Source organism: Loxodonta africana, chromosome 13 (assembly GCF_030014295.1).
Source record: "Loxodonta africana isolate mLoxAfr1 chromosome 13, mLoxAfr1.hap2, whole genome shotgun sequence".
Taxonomy (NCBI): domain Eukaryota; kingdom Metazoa; phylum Chordata; class Mammalia; order Proboscidea; family Elephantidae; genus Loxodonta; species Loxodonta africana.
This window is the reverse complement of record NC_087354.1, coordinates 30267680-30285274: the sequence shown is the minus strand read 5'-3', so window position 1 is coordinate 30285274 and position 17595 is coordinate 30267680. Positions and strand designations below refer to the sequence as shown.

The 17595-nt window shown below is 39.9% G+C and overlaps 1 protein-coding gene across 2 annotated transcripts in view; it reads left to right on the top strand.

Moving 5' to 3' along the window:
* Positions 1-1988: 1988 nt before the first annotated feature.
* AP3S2 (adaptor related protein complex 3 subunit sigma 2) overlaps positions 1989-17595 on the top strand; it is a 55411-nt gene continuing 39804 nt past the window's right edge. For both annotated transcript variants that reach the window (XM_010593827.3, XM_003413888.4), the window contains exons 1-3: positions 1989-2121; positions 6535-6626; positions 7026-7137. In XM_010593827.3, coding sequence (XP_010592129.1) covers positions 2053-2121; positions 6535-6626; positions 7026-7137 — 273 coding nt within the window. In that variant the 5' untranslated portion in view covers positions 1989-2052. The remainder of the gene's footprint in view (positions 2122-6534; positions 6627-7025; positions 7138-17595) is intronic.

Here is a 17595-nt window from a genome sequence, read left to right as displayed (position 1 = left end):
TCAAGTATAATTATTATTCATGTTTTGGTATATCCTTCCCATCTTTATGTATATTTTTACAAAGCGGGATATTCCTGGCATATTTTGTGTAATTTTTCACTTACAGATGTATCATGAATGCTTCCCTATATCCTATATCTTTCACAACATGATTTTTAAATAGCTTTACCATATCTCCTATGGAAACCCTGGTGGTGTAGTGGTTACATGCTATGGCTGCTGACCAAAAGGTCAGCAGTTCGAATCCGCCAGGCGCTCCTTGGAAACTCTATGGGGCAGCTCTACTCTGTCCTATAGGGTTGCTATGAGTCGGAATCGACTCGACAGCAGGGGGTTTGGTTTATCTCTCCTATGCATGTGGAACAATGCCTTTAACTAATTCCTCATTTTGGAATAATTAGCTTGCTTCCTTTTTCCCTCTGTAATAACACTGCTGAGATGTACATTCATGGGGCTAAATCTGTTCTCACATCCACAATCATTTTATTACATGTTCTAGTACTGGAAACACTGGGTCTAGTGTTATATACACATTAAAGGCCTTTGATACATATTACCAAACTGTACTCTGAACGGATGATTCCAATTTGCAGTTCTATCCGCAGTGTATGGATGTGTTTATTTCCCTAACCCTCACCCATACTAGGTCATTAAAAGCAAAAAAACTTTACCAATTTGGGATCACAGGTACCTTTTAAATCAAATTGTATTAAGATCCCTTAATTCCAACCATTCACTGTACCATGGAGAAATATCAGCCCATTTGCTCCGGGAGACATCTATATAATTCACTGCAGCATTGTAGTACTAAAGAATAAATACAACCAAATGTTCCCCAACCAGGGATTGGCTAAATTAACCAGCATCTCCATGTTGTGGGATGCTCTGTGACTGCTAAGGACTGTATTTTTTTTTTTTAATTTGTATTTTAGATGAAGGTTTACATAACAAAACAGCTTCTCATTAAACAGTACACATATTGCCTTATGACACTGGTTAGCAACCCCACATGTCAGCACTCTCCCTTCTCAACCTTGGGTTCCCTATTACCAGCTTTCCTGTCCCCTCCTGCCTTCTAGTCCCTGCCCCAGGGCTGGTGTGCCCCTTTAGTCTCGTTTTATGGGCCTGTGTAATCTTTGGATGAAGGGTGAACCTCAGGAGTGACTTCATTACTGAGCTAAAAGGGTGTCTGGGGGACATACTCTCGGGGTTTCTCCAGTCTGTCAGGCCAGGAAGTCTGGTCTTTTTTTGTTGAGTTAGAATTTTGTTCTGCATTTTTCTCCAGCTCTGTCCAGGACCCTCTATTGTGATCCCTGTCAAAGCAGTCAGTGGTGGTAGCCCGGCAACAGCTAGATGTATTAGACTCAGTCTGGTGGAGGCTGTGGTAGTTGTGGTCCATTAATTCTTTGGGCTAATCTTTCCCTTGTGTCTTTAGTTTTCCTCATTCTCCCTTGCTCCCAAGGGGTGAGACCACTGGAGTACTTTAGATGGCCGCTCACCGGCTTCGAAGACCCCAGATGCGCTACTCATCAAAGTAGAATGTAGAACATTTTCTTTATAAACTATGTTATGCCAGTTGAGCTAGATGTTCCCCGAGACCATGGTCCCCACAGCCCTCAGCGCAGTAATTCGGTCCCTCAGGGAGTTTACATGTGTCTATGGAGCTTCCATGACCTTGTTAGGGCTGTATTTTTAAGCGTAGACGGTTAAGAAAGGCAAAATATCGTGGCCTCTTCCGAGTTTCTGCCTCTGGAATTGCTTTTCCGACGTGCCCAGTTTCCTGCCGGCTCGGGGGAGGGGCACGGAGCCAGGTGCGGGTCCTGCCTGGCTCTAACTATCTGCACCTGGCCTCCCGGGGTGAGCCCACCGCCCACCAGGGAGCCGCTTCAGGACCGAGGGGAGGCCGGAACCTTGGGAGCGCGGGACCACGGGTGCTGGGGCCGGGTTTCCGGGCGCCGCTCTCCCCCGAGCACCGACCGGAAGTGGCGTGTAGGGGCGGAAGGAGTTACCTTCTGCGAGCAGCTGGTGCTGAGGGAAGCGTACCTCGGGAAGATGATCCAGGCTATTATGGTTTTCAACAACCACGGGAAGCCGCGGTTGGTCCGCTTCTACCAGCGTTTTGTGAGTGCGGCCCGGCTTCGCCTTCAGTGTCCCCGCGCCCCCTTCCCTCGTTTTGGTCCCCACGGCGCCCTCGGGCACCGCTAGCCGGCTCGGTCTCCTGCACCGTGCCTGACCCTCACACTCCTTAATCACCTTCCCCGGACAGAGGCCGGTGCTAGACTGCGTGTCCCACGCCCCGCAGCCCCTGCTTTCTGACTTTTTCTGGGGCCCTGGCATTTTTGTGCCATTTCCACTTGGGTCTCAGGGCACCAGGTATAAGCGAGAGTTGATGGTGTGCCTCGTTCGGAACTTGAAACATCGAAGTCTCTTTAATGTCGTTGGTTGTGAACAGTTCCGCTAGGAGGAAGAAACACTCAGCTTGACGTTTTTGCTTTAGCCAGAGGGTTTGGAAAAGTTATTTCTTGAAATCCTTTTGCTTCAATGTTGGGCTCTCCAGGCAGCTAGGTTCCCTTCACTCTGTAGAGTTGGAAGTCAGTTAGGAAGTGCGAAAATGATGAGAAATTATAAGAGCTGCCAAGTAACTAAGGGCTCGATAAATGATCATATGAATTTTCCCAAAACTTTCCTCTAGACAACCACAAGTATCATTTGCCTCCCACCCCCCTCCCATTTTATTTTTTAAGAGCTAGGTTTCAGAATGTTATCTAATGGGGGGGCGGCTGGTGAAACAGAAAACCTGGGTTCAGGCCTCAGCCGTGCATCTGTTGACAAGTTACCTCTTTGAGACTTTATTTCCTCTTTTATCAAATGGTGATGGAACGATTTTACCTTTTTCATAGGACTTTTATTAGCTAGATTAAATTTTATTAAGCAAATTACATCAAGACAAAAATATGAGCATTCACTGAAACTATTCAAGCTGTGTGTGCATTTTTGTGTGCAATTTTTTCCTCATTTTTAAAACACTGTTTTATTAAGCTATGTTCCATGTCATACAGTTTACCTATTTAAAATGTACAAGTTAAATGGTTTTTCGTATATTAACAGAGTTGTGCAGCCATCACCACAATCAATTCTAGAACATTGTCATCATCCCAAAAGAAACCTGAATTCATTAGCTAGGGGTCATCTCCATTCTCCCCGGCAATCACTAATGTCCTTTGTGTCTCTATAGATTTGCCTATTCTGGACATTTCACATAAATGGAATCATACATACAAAGTGTGGTCTTTTGCGACTGGTTTCTTTGACTTAATGATTCACTTCTTTTACCATAATGATTTCAAGGTTTATCCATGTTGTAGCATGTATCCACTTTATTCCTTTTTCATTGTTGAATAATATTCCATTGTGTGAATATACCACATTTTGCTTATCCGTTCACCAGTCTTTGGCTACTGTGAATAATGCTGCTATGAACATTCACGTACCAGTTTTGTGTGGATGTATGTTTTCATTTCTCTTGGCTATATACCTAGGAAGGAGCCCTGGTGGCGCAGTGGTTAAGCACTCAGCTACTAACTGAAAGGTTGGTGGTTTGAACCCAGCAGCTGCACCACAAGAGAAAGATGTGGCAGTCCGCTTCCATAAAGATTAGAGTCTTGGAAACCCTATGGGACAGTTTTGCTCTGTCCTGTGGGGTTGCCATGAGTTGGAATCAACTCAGTGGCAACAGGCTTGGTTTTGGTTATATACCTAGGAGTAGAATTGCTGGGTCATATGGTAATTCTACATTCAACTTTTTGAGGAACTGTCAAACTGTTTTCCAAAGCGACTGCAGGATTTTACATGCCCATTTGCAATGTAGAAGTGTTCCAATTTCTCTACACCCTCACCAGCACTTTTATTATCTTTTTTATTACACCCACTCCTCACTTATCTACATGGCTAGGTTCCAAAACCAGATCCTTATGTGAAAATTGGCATTATGGAAATGGAGGATGACCACATCAGGTCCCAAAAATGGAGGGTGACTGTATCATTACCAACCGAAAAACCAAACCCATTGCCATCAAGTTGATTCCAACTCATAGCGACCCCATAGGACAGAGTAGCACTGCCCCCATAGAATTTCCAAGGAGTGGCTGCTAGATTTGAACTGCTGATGTTTTGGTTGGCAGCCAAGCTCTTAATAACCACTGTGCCACCAGGGCTCTCCATCATTATGTAACTGCCAAACTGCTTCGTTACATAACTGCCAAACCACTGAGAATCATGGACCAGCCAAGTTGACACATAACCTTAACCATCACAGCAAACATTACTCTCGCCTCGCACTTTGGCATTTGTAACTGCCAGATGTACGTTGTTAATGAGCAAAATAATCAGTAGATTTTTTACTGCTATCATAAATGTGAAATGTAGGATAACGAGATAGTAAGCGAGGAGTAGGTGTATAGCCTTCCTAGTGGGTGCGATTTAGGTGCATTTCCCTAATGACAAAGGAAGGAATCCTGATGGCGCAGTGGTTAAGTACTCTGCTGCTAACAGAAAGGTCAGCAATTTGAACCCACCAGCTGCTCGGCGGAAGAAAAGACCTGGCTGTCTTCTCCCGTAAAGATTACAGCCTAAGAAACTCTGTGGGGCAGTTCTCTGTCTTACAGGATTGCTGTGAGTTGGAATCGACTCGATGGGGAACACAACAACAATGACAGAGGAGGGATTTCTGGGTATTGCGTATGGTTAAGTGCTGGACTGTTAGCCAGAAGGCTGGCGGTTTGAATCCACCCAGAGGCTCCTCAGAAGACAGGTTTGGCAATCTGCTTCTGAAAGGTCACAGCTTTGAAAACCCTATTGGTGCAGTTTTACTCTGCATACATGGGGTTGCCATGAGTCGGGATCGACTAGACAGTGACTAACAACAAGACTAAGGATGTTGAGCATCTTTTTATATGCTTGGTGTCCATTTGTTTATCTTCTTTGGGAGTCACAGGGTTTTTATAAGAACCAAATGACCAGTAAGTGAAAATTCCCTTGCAGAGTACTAAAAAGTATACCTGCAGAGTACTAAAATATGTGAGGGTTATTAAAATAACTAAGGAATATAAGCAGTTGGTAGTTTCCCATTTCACCGAATGAGAAGTTAGGCAGCCTCACCGTTGCATACCACTTGTCCGCAGACTGCTGCCACTACTTCCTGCAGTCAGATAAAAGGCCTTAGTTCAAAAGATGTTTTTGCCAATTTAAAAAAGTGCTGATGCTTGGCATGTTTTGTATTTCGGAGTACACAGAGTCAGTCCTTTATAGCGTTCTGGTGTCTGTGAGCTTTGTGTGGACACTAGGGAAATAGTAATTTATATGAATTTAGAGTGGCCAGTGATTAGAAAGTTTTTATCCATTCGTTCAGTAAATACTAAGAGCCACTGTATACTCATGTTCAGTTATGAAAATAATTTTTCCGCAATGACAATTTCCCTGTATTTCCCCCTGTCTAGTTCTTTTTAAGTAACTAACCATTTCAGATGTAAATTTGGTGCTGTAAGAAGGATGGGATTGAATTGAATTGCTTGAATCTATTTACTGACTCTTCTGGCAAATCTAATCTGAAGGTTTTCTTCAGCTTTGCTACTCAAAGTGTGGTCCGCAGACAGCAACATTTGGTTTCACCTGGGAGTTTGTTAGAAGTGCAGTCTCAGACCTTACCCCAGACCTACTAAATCAGAATCTGCGCTTTAACAGGATTCCCAGGGGATTCAATGCACGTTAAAGTTTGAGAAGCACTGATCTAGAACTTTTAATTTCTGTCTTAATGACTGTTTTTCTCCTTCCCATCATCCTCTTTTACCATACTTACTATGAACCTCAGATAGGAATTAAATATGAGCTATTAAGAAATCCCATCATAGTTGGGCTTTCTCATATATATAGTAAGTGAAAAAGAAATTTGTAGCACTGTAATTGCTGAAAATTCTAATGTGTAAATAGAACTTTTTCCTTTTTTCTCTGTTAATACTTTGTTGGTGAGTAACAGTATCTTATATGTAGTACCTATATTACTAGTACAAAAGATGGGAATTCCAGTTTTGAAAACATGTACATGATTACACCTTGACTTCCTTAAAGTGTCAGGCCTTTTGACATGTGTAATTTACCTGGCTTAGATGTTTTCCAGGGGAAGACAGTATTTCAGGGCCAGTTATTCTTTGACCTTGTATAAGAGTTTATTAGTTCTTCTTTCCTTGCTTGTTAGCTATAAAGAAATATCAGCTTACCTATCAGGATGGTAATGGTTAGCGGCCAGAATCTATAGGTAAATATACTGTTTTAATTCATATAGCACAGCCTTGTCATCCATTTTCCCCATATATGCTCTTTATTTTCTCTCCACTTGTCTTTTTTATGTTTTCTGGAAACTGGCACTAAACCTTCAAATCATTCTCAGCTCAGGAGCACTTCTCTCCCTGTCCATCCCCATTGAGGGGATGTAGTTTTTCAGACTTGCCCGCTGATTAACTTCACTTTTTTGTTCCATAGCCAGAAGAAATTCAACAGCAGATTGTTCGAGAGACTTTCCATCTAGTCCTCAAGCGGGATGACAACATCTGTAACTTCTTGGAGGGTGGAAGGTAAGCCATCAGCTTCAGTTTTCTCCCCTTAGGTCCACTTTTGGGTGGCCATCATCATTGCTTCAGGTATGTACTTGATGCGACTTGTGCTGGTCTTAATATGATATGCTCAGGGAGAGACCCAATTCCATTTTGGAAGCTGTTATTGCGCTTCAGATATTACTCATTTAGGTGTTTGGTCCCTGGGCAGATGGGCAGGGGGAAAGTTGAGGTAAAGTGCCTTTAGGCACCTCTGCCAAACTTGGCTGCTGTTCACCTGGTAGAAATCTCCTGTTTCTGTTGTTTGGCCTGTTTTCTCCCTTTCTGATGAGTTCTTTCTCATTTGTTAGCACAGAGTCTCCTTTTTGTAAGTTTAATTAAGATGAAGGCATTTATTTAAAGGTTTCCCATCTTCCACAGTTTGATTGGTGGCTCTGACTATAAACTAATTTACCGGCACTATGCGACCCTCTACTTCGTATTTTGTGTGGATTCATCAGAGAGTGAACTTGGGATCTTGGACCTCATCCAGGTATGTGTAATTGGCTAACAATGAAAGGAAAGTTTGCACTGGATTTTCGAGTACCCAGCCTTTGGCCCCGATTGTCAGTCTCTTTATTGATATTGGTAAAAGTTGCCAGATGTCCACCAGGTGGTGCTCTGAGAAGGCTCCTGAGCAACACTCAAAAACTTCGCTTTTGAGTTCATTGGTTTCTACCCAGCTCTCTCACTGCCATTGGTTTTCATGTTTTGGAAGTGTGTTCAGCTATCAAATTAAATGACTTTTAAAAACTTATACTTCATTTTTTCACTTGTAATTCTAGCCTAAAGGGAAGAAACTTGGCAATCTTAATGTAAGTAAACATGATTTCTGTTAGGCTTTTTGAAAATTAGGATTTGCTTACAGAGTCTTCTCATTTCCTTCATGGAACCTGAGATGTGTAGGGACCATAGCTTGGGAACCATAAATCTAGTACAGTTCCATCGTTTTTTGCATGAGATTCCAGAAGGATGTCTTTGAAGTGACTTGAATAAGCCACACAATGGGAGGGAACATTGAATACTCAATTAACAACAATTATGGAAAAGGGAGCTCTCTAGCTACAACATATAAACTTGAAATGCTTACAACTATATTTGTTTTGTTAAGATAAAATTAAAAAAGCTAAATTTAACATACCTAGGGGCAAATAAATGGAAGTTTTGAGTATATATTTTTGTTTCAGATACACTAGAATCTTTTATAAAAACTGATGTTCTGCTCAGACATAGCAACTTTTAAATTTTGTTTATTTTATGTGTGTTTATACCCATTCATATTCAGAAAAGGATTTAAAATTTTCATACATCATACTCAATTATAATACATAAACGAGTAATGAAAACATCTAAGAAAGGTTCATCTCTAATTTAAAAATACTTTCTTAAGACCTGGGTCAGATTGGACATTGAGAGTCAGTGTAGTGTAATAGAATCAAAACCTAGAATCAGAAAACCTGGGTTTGAGTCATGAATCCACCCTCTGAAATTAAAGCCAATAAGGTTATAGAATTCAAATATGACAATGTATTTGTGGTATTGGAAACTATGTTGTTTTTAGATGCTGTCCATCCAGTTCCGACTCATAGCAATACTATCTCCAACGGAACAAAACACTGCCCATTCCTGTGCCATCCTCATAATCGTTGCGATGCTTGAGCCATTGTTGCAGCCACTTTGTTGATCCATCTCGTAGGGTTTTCCTCTTTTTTGCTGGCCCTCTGCTTTACTAAGCATGATATACTTCTCCAGGGACTTGTCCCTCCTGGTAACATGTCCAAAGTATATGAGACGAAGAGCACTCTGGCTATACTTCTTCCGAGACAGATTTGTTCATTCTTCTGGCAGTCCATGGTATATTCAGTATTCTACACCAACAATGTATTTCAAAGGCATCAATTCTTCTTTGGTCTTCCTTAGTCATTATCCAGCTTTTGAATGCATACGAAGCTATTGAAAATACTGTGGCTTGGGCCAGGTACACCTTAGTCCTCAAAATGACATCTTTGCTTTTTAATCCTCTAAAGAGGTCTTTTCCAGCAGATTTGCCTAATGCAATACACCGTTTGATTTCTTGACTGCTGCTTCCATGGGCATTGATTGTAAATCCAAGTAAAATGAAATCCTTGACATTTTCAATATTTTATCTGTTTGTCATGATGTTGCTTATTGGTCCAGTAGTGAGGATTTTTGTTTTCTTTATGTTGAGGTGTAACCCATGCCAAAGGCTATCTTCTTTGATTTTCTTGCTGTAAAAATATGCCCGTAATAAAAATATATTTAAAAATAAAGGAAATATGGCTATAACTAAAAATTGGACAGGCCCCTGGGTGGCACAGATGATTTGTACTTGACCAGTAACCAAAAGGTTAGTGGTTCAAACCCACCCAGCAGCACCACGGAAGAAGTAGGCCTGGTGATCTGCTTCCGTAAAGATTATAGTCAAGCAAACCCTATGGGGCAATTCTATTCTGTAACACATAAGTCACGAATCAACAACAATAAATTAGAATACAGCTATTAGAGGAAGATAGACTTCACAGACCTATATTAATTAGAAAAAAGAAAGAAATATAACTATAATTTACTGGACATTTATTAAATATTTAGTGTGCGTTGGATTTGGGGATGCAGATAAATAAAATATGAAGGTAATAGGAACTAAAAGGTTTGATCTTTGAAAAGACAATAAAATCAATAAATAGTTGACCTCATTAATATGAAGAGAATAAAAGAAGTAGAAAACATTAGAATGTTTATAGGAGAATGCATACATCGGCTTTGGACATGTCATCAGGAAGGATCGATTGCTAGAAAAGGATATGTTTAGTAGAGAGTCAGAGAAAACAAGGGAGACCTTCAGTGAGATGGATTGGCACAATAGCCACAACAGTGGACTCAGACATGCCAACAATCATGAGGATGGCACAGGATGGGGCAACGTTTCGTCCTGCTATAAGTAGTCGCCATGAGGTGGAGCTGACTCCCTAGCAACCGGCAACAATGATAATAATGCATAGTTAGATTACCAGTGTATTTGAAATAGTTGACTACAAAAGGTAGATACCCAAAGTAGGTCAACAAAAAACAAGTAATTAGGATGAAATAAGGAAGAAAAAAAAAACACAGCTGACTTCCTAACAGACTCACCAAATCAAAACCAAACCCGTTGCGGTCCAGCCAATTCCGAATCATAGGGACTGTATATGACAGGGTAGAACTGGTCCATAGGGTTTCCAGGGAGTGGCTGATGGATTCGAACTGCCAACATTTTGGTCTTAACCACTGCACCACCAGGGCTGCGGTGGACTCAGAGTAGAATTAAAAAAAAGTGAAAGTATAATAAAGCTTCTATTTACGTAAGTTATTTTTAAAGTTAGAAAGAAAAAATACTACTACTTAAATGTATTCTACGAAGTAAGTTGGTTGTGATCCAAAAGCTGTACAGGAATACTCTAAAGAAAACGGTACTCAAATGTTGCATTTTAGTATTGGTGTAAAATTACTAGAAAAAATCTTAGCCGACAGCCAGTTGACCTGACGGGTCAAGAGACCTGGCTTTTGATTTACATCTTCAGTTAACAAGCAGTATGGCCTGAAAACATTTTAAGTTTTGCTGGCCTCAAGGGTTTTTATTTGTTTGTTCTATATTTTGGTTTTTGTGTCCCTGAGTGGCAACAATGGCTAAGCACTTGACTAGGAACTGAAAGGTTGGTGGTTCAAACTCACCCAGAGGTATTTCGGAAGAAAGGTCTGGTGATCTGCCCCTGAAAGGCCACAGCCTTGAAAACCCGGCGGAGCGCTGTTCTCTGCGCACATGGAGTCGCCATGCGGCGGAATTGACTCCACAGCAACTTTCTCTTGTTTTTAATGTTTTGGCTTTTGTATATTCGTTTGTTTTGATCTATGAAGATTCTAGATGGTCTTTTTCCTAGCCCTAAAATTCTTTATCAAGAATAGAATTTATCCCAAGAGTGCGAGTCCATTTAACAAAGAAAAATTCTTAGAGTCTATTATAGCAGTAAGAAAAAAATAGTGGAAACTAATATAACTGTATCAGTAGATGCTGAGAGAGTGATCAATGTAAACTCTTGGTATTTTGAACAGATAATAAGTTTATATGGTTCAAAATTCAGAAGGCACACAAAGCATATACGGTGAAAAATAGCCTTTTTCCTCTCTCCCTCAGCCACTTACTTTCCTGGAAGCAACCAATTTTAGTTTTAAAACCAAAAACCATTGTTAGCTCGGGGGAGAAATCGAGAGACATTCATAAAAACAAGGGCGGCTCTTACTATTTAATTTTAATAAACAGTTGCAATAAGTGATAAAGAAATGAGGATGTAACATAGTAAAGGAAAACATAAGTTATCAGTGTTTGTAAGATGACCTGATTATATACCTAGAAAAATCCTTTAAAAAAAATAAATAAAGAGGTAAAATTTATTACAAGTTATGAATGATGAACAAAATGGCAGAATGTGAGATACATTCATCAATCCTGAATTTCCTCTTTGTGAAAGCAGCTAGAAATTTTGTAATTAAATCTCATTTGCAGTAGTGACAAAGGATATTTAATGTTTGGAAATCAACTTGCTATAATACTTGACACTGATTCCAATAAAATTATAAAATATTAAAAAAAAAAACAAAGGAATACTTGGAACAAATGGAGGTATAAGACTTTCCTTTCTTGACAGTAGTCCCAAAGATAATAATCAATAAATCAAATGGGAAACCAAGTATAAATTCATCCAGATATCTTACAGAACTTAGTACAGGGAAAATGTATCCATAAAAATTAAGGGCCAAGAATGCAAAAGGGTATTTTGGGGAAAAAAAGGACAATATAGGGGTTGTAATAGTTGCAGATGAAATGATTACCTAGAAAATCCAAAATATCAACTGAAAAACAATTAGAACTAGTAATAGAATTAAGTAAGTTAGTTGAACACAGGTTTAAAATATAAAAACTGATAGCTTTCCCTTAGCAATAATACACTAAAAAATGTAATATTAAAAGGGGCTTATTCAGAGTAGCAAAAAGGCCCTTAAGATACCCAGGAATAAATGTAAAAATGTGCAAGATTTATATGAAGAAAACTTTAAGACACTGCTGAAAATATGAAAAAAGAGCAAAATAAATTAATTAAACATACCCTCTTCCTGTTGAGAGAACTCAAAAATGTCAGTACCCTCCAGTATACCTCAGGGCTTAAGAGCTATGGCTGCTAACCAGAAGGTCAGCAGTTCAAATCCACCAGCTGCTCCTTGGAAACTCTATGGGGCAGTTCTACCCTGTCCTATAGGGACACTATGAGTTGGAATCGACTCAACGGCAACAAGTTCAGTTTTTTGGTTTTTTTTTGTTTACTCTCCAGGTAATTAGGGAAAACTCAGTGAAAATCCCAGCAAGATTATTGCAGTTATTTTTAAAAATTATTTTATTGTGAAATGTATACACAGAAAAATATCCAAGATGATGTGTACACAGTTTCAAGGATGCTAGTATAATGAACACCCATGTACCTATCATTTGGGTTAAGAAACAGAACATTACTAGTACCTTAGAAGCCCCTGTATACTTCTCCTCAGTTCCATCTTGCTCTCTTAATTCATCCCTTCTCCGACTTTTGGGTCGATTATTCCTTTGCTTTTCTTTACTTTTACCACATGTATATCCCTGAATGATATTTTGCTTAGTTTCAAAAAACTGAATTATAGGCACAAACTCAGCTGTGTTAGGGCAATATTGTCACTTTTAGATGAAAGCTTTCGAGAGAAGATAAGCTGAACAGAGTCTCTGGGTCACAGTCAGGCTTCAGTGTCTCTCAGAGTTTATGAGACATGTCAAACGCAAAGGTCCTGTGAGTGAGTCCTGGGAAACCTAGAACTTCTCACAATGAGAGCATCAGGCTCTGGCTGTCTAGCAGGACCACGGACAGTGGAATGGGCTGTTCCACATTTCCTCCCTGTAAGCTCACTTTGACCTACCTCTCTCCTTCAAGAGTAGGTCAAAGCAGAACATTTCAGTGTGGGTAAGATGAGTGTTAGCTGACCCAGGCAGCAGACCACATACGAGAACAGGTACTGAGTGCTTTGATTGTTTCCATGTTCCTTTTGTTTCTGCTGATAACAGAATTCCTGGGTCAAAGGGAATGAATATGATTATGATGCATGCTTCTAGGTAGGTAAGTCAGAAAGGCTATATTAATTTAATGCCTCTAGCACTATATGAGTTTATTTCCTCCTAGCTCCAACATTGAAATATGTCATTTTAAATTTCTGCTCATTTTAGAGGTAGAACCTGTAAAAAGCTGTTTCTGTCAATTCTGACTTATAACGACCCTATAGGACAGAGTAGAACTGCCCCTATAGAGTTTCCTGGGGGCACCTGGTGGATTTGAACTGCTGACCTTTTGGTTAGCAGCCCTAGTACTTAACCACTACGTCACCAGGGTTTCCTGAGGTAGAACAGTGCCTCAAAAATATCTATATTTTAATTTTTATTAATCACGCCTGTTTACAGTGTGTGGATTTACAATGTTCTTTGTCATGTAAACCTTCTGTAATGCAGTTTAACCAATTGTCCAGTGACATTTAGATCCTGATTTATAATATCATATTTCATCTATTCTAAGACACATTTTTTTCATACTTTAACAACTTTAAAATTAGGGTGTGTATTATAATAGATGACATTTTACAATTATAATTGGCAGCATTTTTTTTCCTTGTTAGCACAATGTCTTGAAATCAGTGAAATAGTAATCATCTGTATATTCTGGAGTTTGTTTTAAAGCTAACTTTTTTTTAATATACACAGCAAAACATATACCAATTCAACAATTTCTGCATGTACAGTTCAGTTACATTGATTACATTCTTCAAGTTGTATAAACGTTCTTAATATTCTTTTCCAAGTTACTCCACCTTCATTAAGGTAAACTCACTGCCTCCTCAGCTTCTCTTCTAACCTTTCCAGTTGTTGTTGTCAATTTAATCCCATACAGATATTTCTTTAAAAGAGCACAATGCTCAAGGCAGACATATTTTACTTACCAAGCTAAACCATTGTTCGGTTTAAAGATGACTTCAGGGAATAGTTTTGGTGTAATGTTTAAAGATTATCTCAGGGCGGTAGTTTCAGGGTTCATCAAGCCCCCATGGCTGCAGAAAATCTACAGTCCGTGAGAATTTGACTTCCTGCTCTACATCCCCCACCCACCAACACTTCAATCAGGATTCTTCTATAGAATCTTTGATCAAAACATTCTGTAATGATATCCGGGCACCAGCCAGCTCTTCTGTCACAGCAGAGGAAGCAGTTGTTCACGAAGGCAATTAGCCACACATTCCAGTTCCTCCTCCTGTTTCTGTTTCTCCTCCTTCGTCTGTTGCTCTAAGTGAGTAGAGACCGATTGTTGTGCCTTGGATGGCCGCTTGCAAACTTTTAAGACCCAGGTGCCCCTCACTGAACTAGGAGGTAGAACTGAAAACAATAATAACCCTATTATCGACTGGGATGTACCGTGAAAACGTACCCCTAAATCTCCAAACTAGGAAAACAAATCCCGTGAGCTGTTTGGTTGTATGTAAACAGGCTCAGCAGCTGCTTTTTGTTGTTGTTGTAAAAATACAACACAGCATTTACCAATTCAACCTTTTTCAGATGTACAGCTTAGCAATATCAAACGATGCTCCCCTTTTCCCCTCCCTCTCACTCCTGGTAATCACTAATAAACTTTGGTTTTTGTACATTTGCCTATTCTCATCATTTCATGTAAGTGAAATTATACCATACTTGTCATTTTGTGATTGACTTATTTCACTCAGCGTAATGTCTTCATGGTTCATCCATGTTGTAGCACGTATCAAGACTTCATTTCTCTTTATGGCTAAGTAGTATTCAGTTGTATATGTACCACATTTTATTTATTTATTCATCTGTTTATCAACATTTCCTTTGTTTCCACCTTTTGGTTATTGTGAATAGTGTTGCAATGAAAAAACTAACTTATTTTTTAAAACTGTTAAATGTAAATAATCCATTTTTACTTCTCTTTGTGAAGAAACCTTAGTGTATAATAAGTTTTAGGATAAAATCCAAACTTCTTATCACAGCCTACAAGGCTCGATATGATCTGTCCATTCCTCTCTCTCCCTGACCTTACCATATATACTCTCGCCTTCATTATACTCTAGTCACAGTCACTCCAGCCTCAAACACAGGTATATTTTTGTCTCAGAGCCTCTGCACTTGTTCTGTTCAGTAGGCTCCCTCACTCTTCAGCTCTTCCAGTGACCGGCTTCTTTTCATCCTTCAGGTCTCAGCTCAAATGTTAATCCTCTGTGAGACTTTTCTGACACCCTATCTAGAGTAAGCCCTATCACATCATCCTGTTTACTTCCTTCGGAGCACTTATGAGAGTGGAGAAGATCTGTTTTATCTGCTTCCTCTGCCATGTGACGGATCGCTTTTATATGGCCTTTCTCACCATGGTCTTGTAACTCCCACCCAAGTGTTTGGGTGGAACTGTACAGATAAAGTAACTGTGGCCCACCAAGGGAATTGGATGTTGTTGTTAGGTGCTGTCAAGTTGATTCAGATTCATAGTGACCCTGTGTAGCACAGAATGAAATATTGCCCGCTCCTTTGCCATCCTTACAGTTGTTATGCTTGAGCCCATTGTTGCAGCCACTGTGTCAGTCCATCTCGTTGACGGTCTTCCTCTTTTCCACTGACCCTGTACTTTACCAAGCGTGATGTCCTTCTCCAGGGACTGATCCTTCCTGACAACATATCCAAAGTATGTAAGACTCAGTCTTGCCATCCTTGCTTCTAAGGAGCATTCTGGTTGTATTTCTTGGAAGACAGATTTGTTTGTTTTTTGGCAGTCCATGATATATTCAATATTCTTTGCCAACACCACAGTTCAAAGATGTCAGTTCTTCAGTCTTCCTTATTCATTGTCCAGCTTTCACGTGCATATGATGCAATTGAAAACACAATGGCTTGGGTCAGGTGCATCTTAGTCTTCAAGGAGACATCTTTGCTCTTCAACACTTTAAAGAGGCCCTTTGTAGCAGATTTACCCAATGCAATGCATCTTTTGATTTCTTGACTGCTGCTTTCATGGGTGTTGATTGTGGATCCAAGTAAAATGAAATCCTTGACAACTTCAGTTTTTTCTCTGTTTGTCATGATTTGGCTTACTGGTCCAGTTGTGAGGATTTTTGTTTTCTTTATGTTGAGGTGTAATCCATATTGAAGGCTGTGGTCTTTGATTTTCATCAGTAAGTGCTTCAAGTCATCTTTTGAATGATCTTCAGCAAAATTTTGCTTGTATGTGATATTATTGATATTGTTCGATAATTTCCGCATTTGGTTGGATCACCTTTCTTGGGAATAAGCATAAATATGGATCTCTTCCAGTTGGTTGGCCAGGTAGCTGTCTTCCATATTTCTTGGCATAGATGAGTGAGCACTTCCAGTGCTGCATCCATTTGTTGAAACATCTCAATTGATATTCCACCAGTTCCTGGAGCCTTGTTTTTTTTCCAGTGCCTTTTTTTTTTTTTTTTCAGTACAGTTTGGACGTCTTCCTTCAGTACCACCAGTTCCTGATCATATGCTGCCTCTTGAAATGGTTGAGTGTCGACTAATTCTTTTTGGTATAATGACTATGTGTATCTTTCCATCTTGTTTTGATGCTTCCTGTGTTGTTTTTATATTTTCCCCATAGAATCCTTCACTATTGCAACCCGAAGCTTGAATTTTTTCTTCAGTTCTTTCAGCTTGAGAAACACTGAGCGTGTTCTTCCCTTTTGATTTTCTATCTCCAGCTCTTTGCACATGTCGTTATAATACTTCACTTTGTCTCCTCTAGCCACCCTTTGAAATCTTCTGCCAAGTTCTTTTACTTCATCAATTCTTCCTTTTGCTTTAGCTGCTCAACGCTCCAGAGCAAGTTTCAGAGTCTCCTCTGACATCCATCTTGGTCTTTTTTTTTTCTTTCCTGTCTTTCCAGTGACCTCTTGCTTTCTTCATGTATGATGTCCTTGATGTCATTCCACAACTCGTCTGGTCTTCGGTCATTAGTGTTCAACGTGTCAAATCTATTATTGAGATGGTCTCTTAATTCAGGTGGGATATACTCAAGGTTGTACTTTGGCTCTCGTGGACTTGCTCTGATTTCTATCAGTTTCAACTTGAACTTGCATGTGAGTGATTGATGGTCTCTTCCACAGTCAGCCCCTGGCCTTGTTCTGACTGATGATATTGAGCTTTTCTATCGTCTGTTTCCACAGATGTAGTCAGTTTGATTCCTGTGTATGCCATCTGGTGAGGTCTATGTGTATAGTTGCCAGTTGTGTTGGCGAAGAAAGGTATTTGCAGTAAAGGAGTCATTGATCTTGCAAACTGTCTATCATTTGATCTCCAGCATTGTTTCTATCACCAAAGCCGTATTTTCCAGCTACTGATCCTTCTCGTTTCCAACTTTCGCGTTCTAATCACCAGTAATAATCAATGCATCTTGATTGCATGTTCAGTCAATTTTAGACTGCAGAAGCTGATAAAAATCTTCAACTTCTTTATCTTTGACCTTAGTGGTTGGTGCATAAATTTGAATAATAGTCATATTAACTGGTCTTCCTTGTAGGTGTATGGGTATTATCCTATCACTGACAGCGTTGTACTTCAGGACAGATCTTGAAATGTTCTTTTTGACGATGAATGCAACACAGGGGAATTGGATAGCTTTTTAATAATGCAAATAAAACTCATGGCACCTGTGTGAAGATGAGACCATGCAAATAAGGTCTGTGGAACCCTAACAAAGGGATTGGTCAGTTTTGCCATCCTGATAGGCTTAAAATGAACCATCCCAGAGGCAGGAGGAGGAGATCTCACCACCATCAAGAAAGAAGAGCCAGGAGTGGAGTGTTG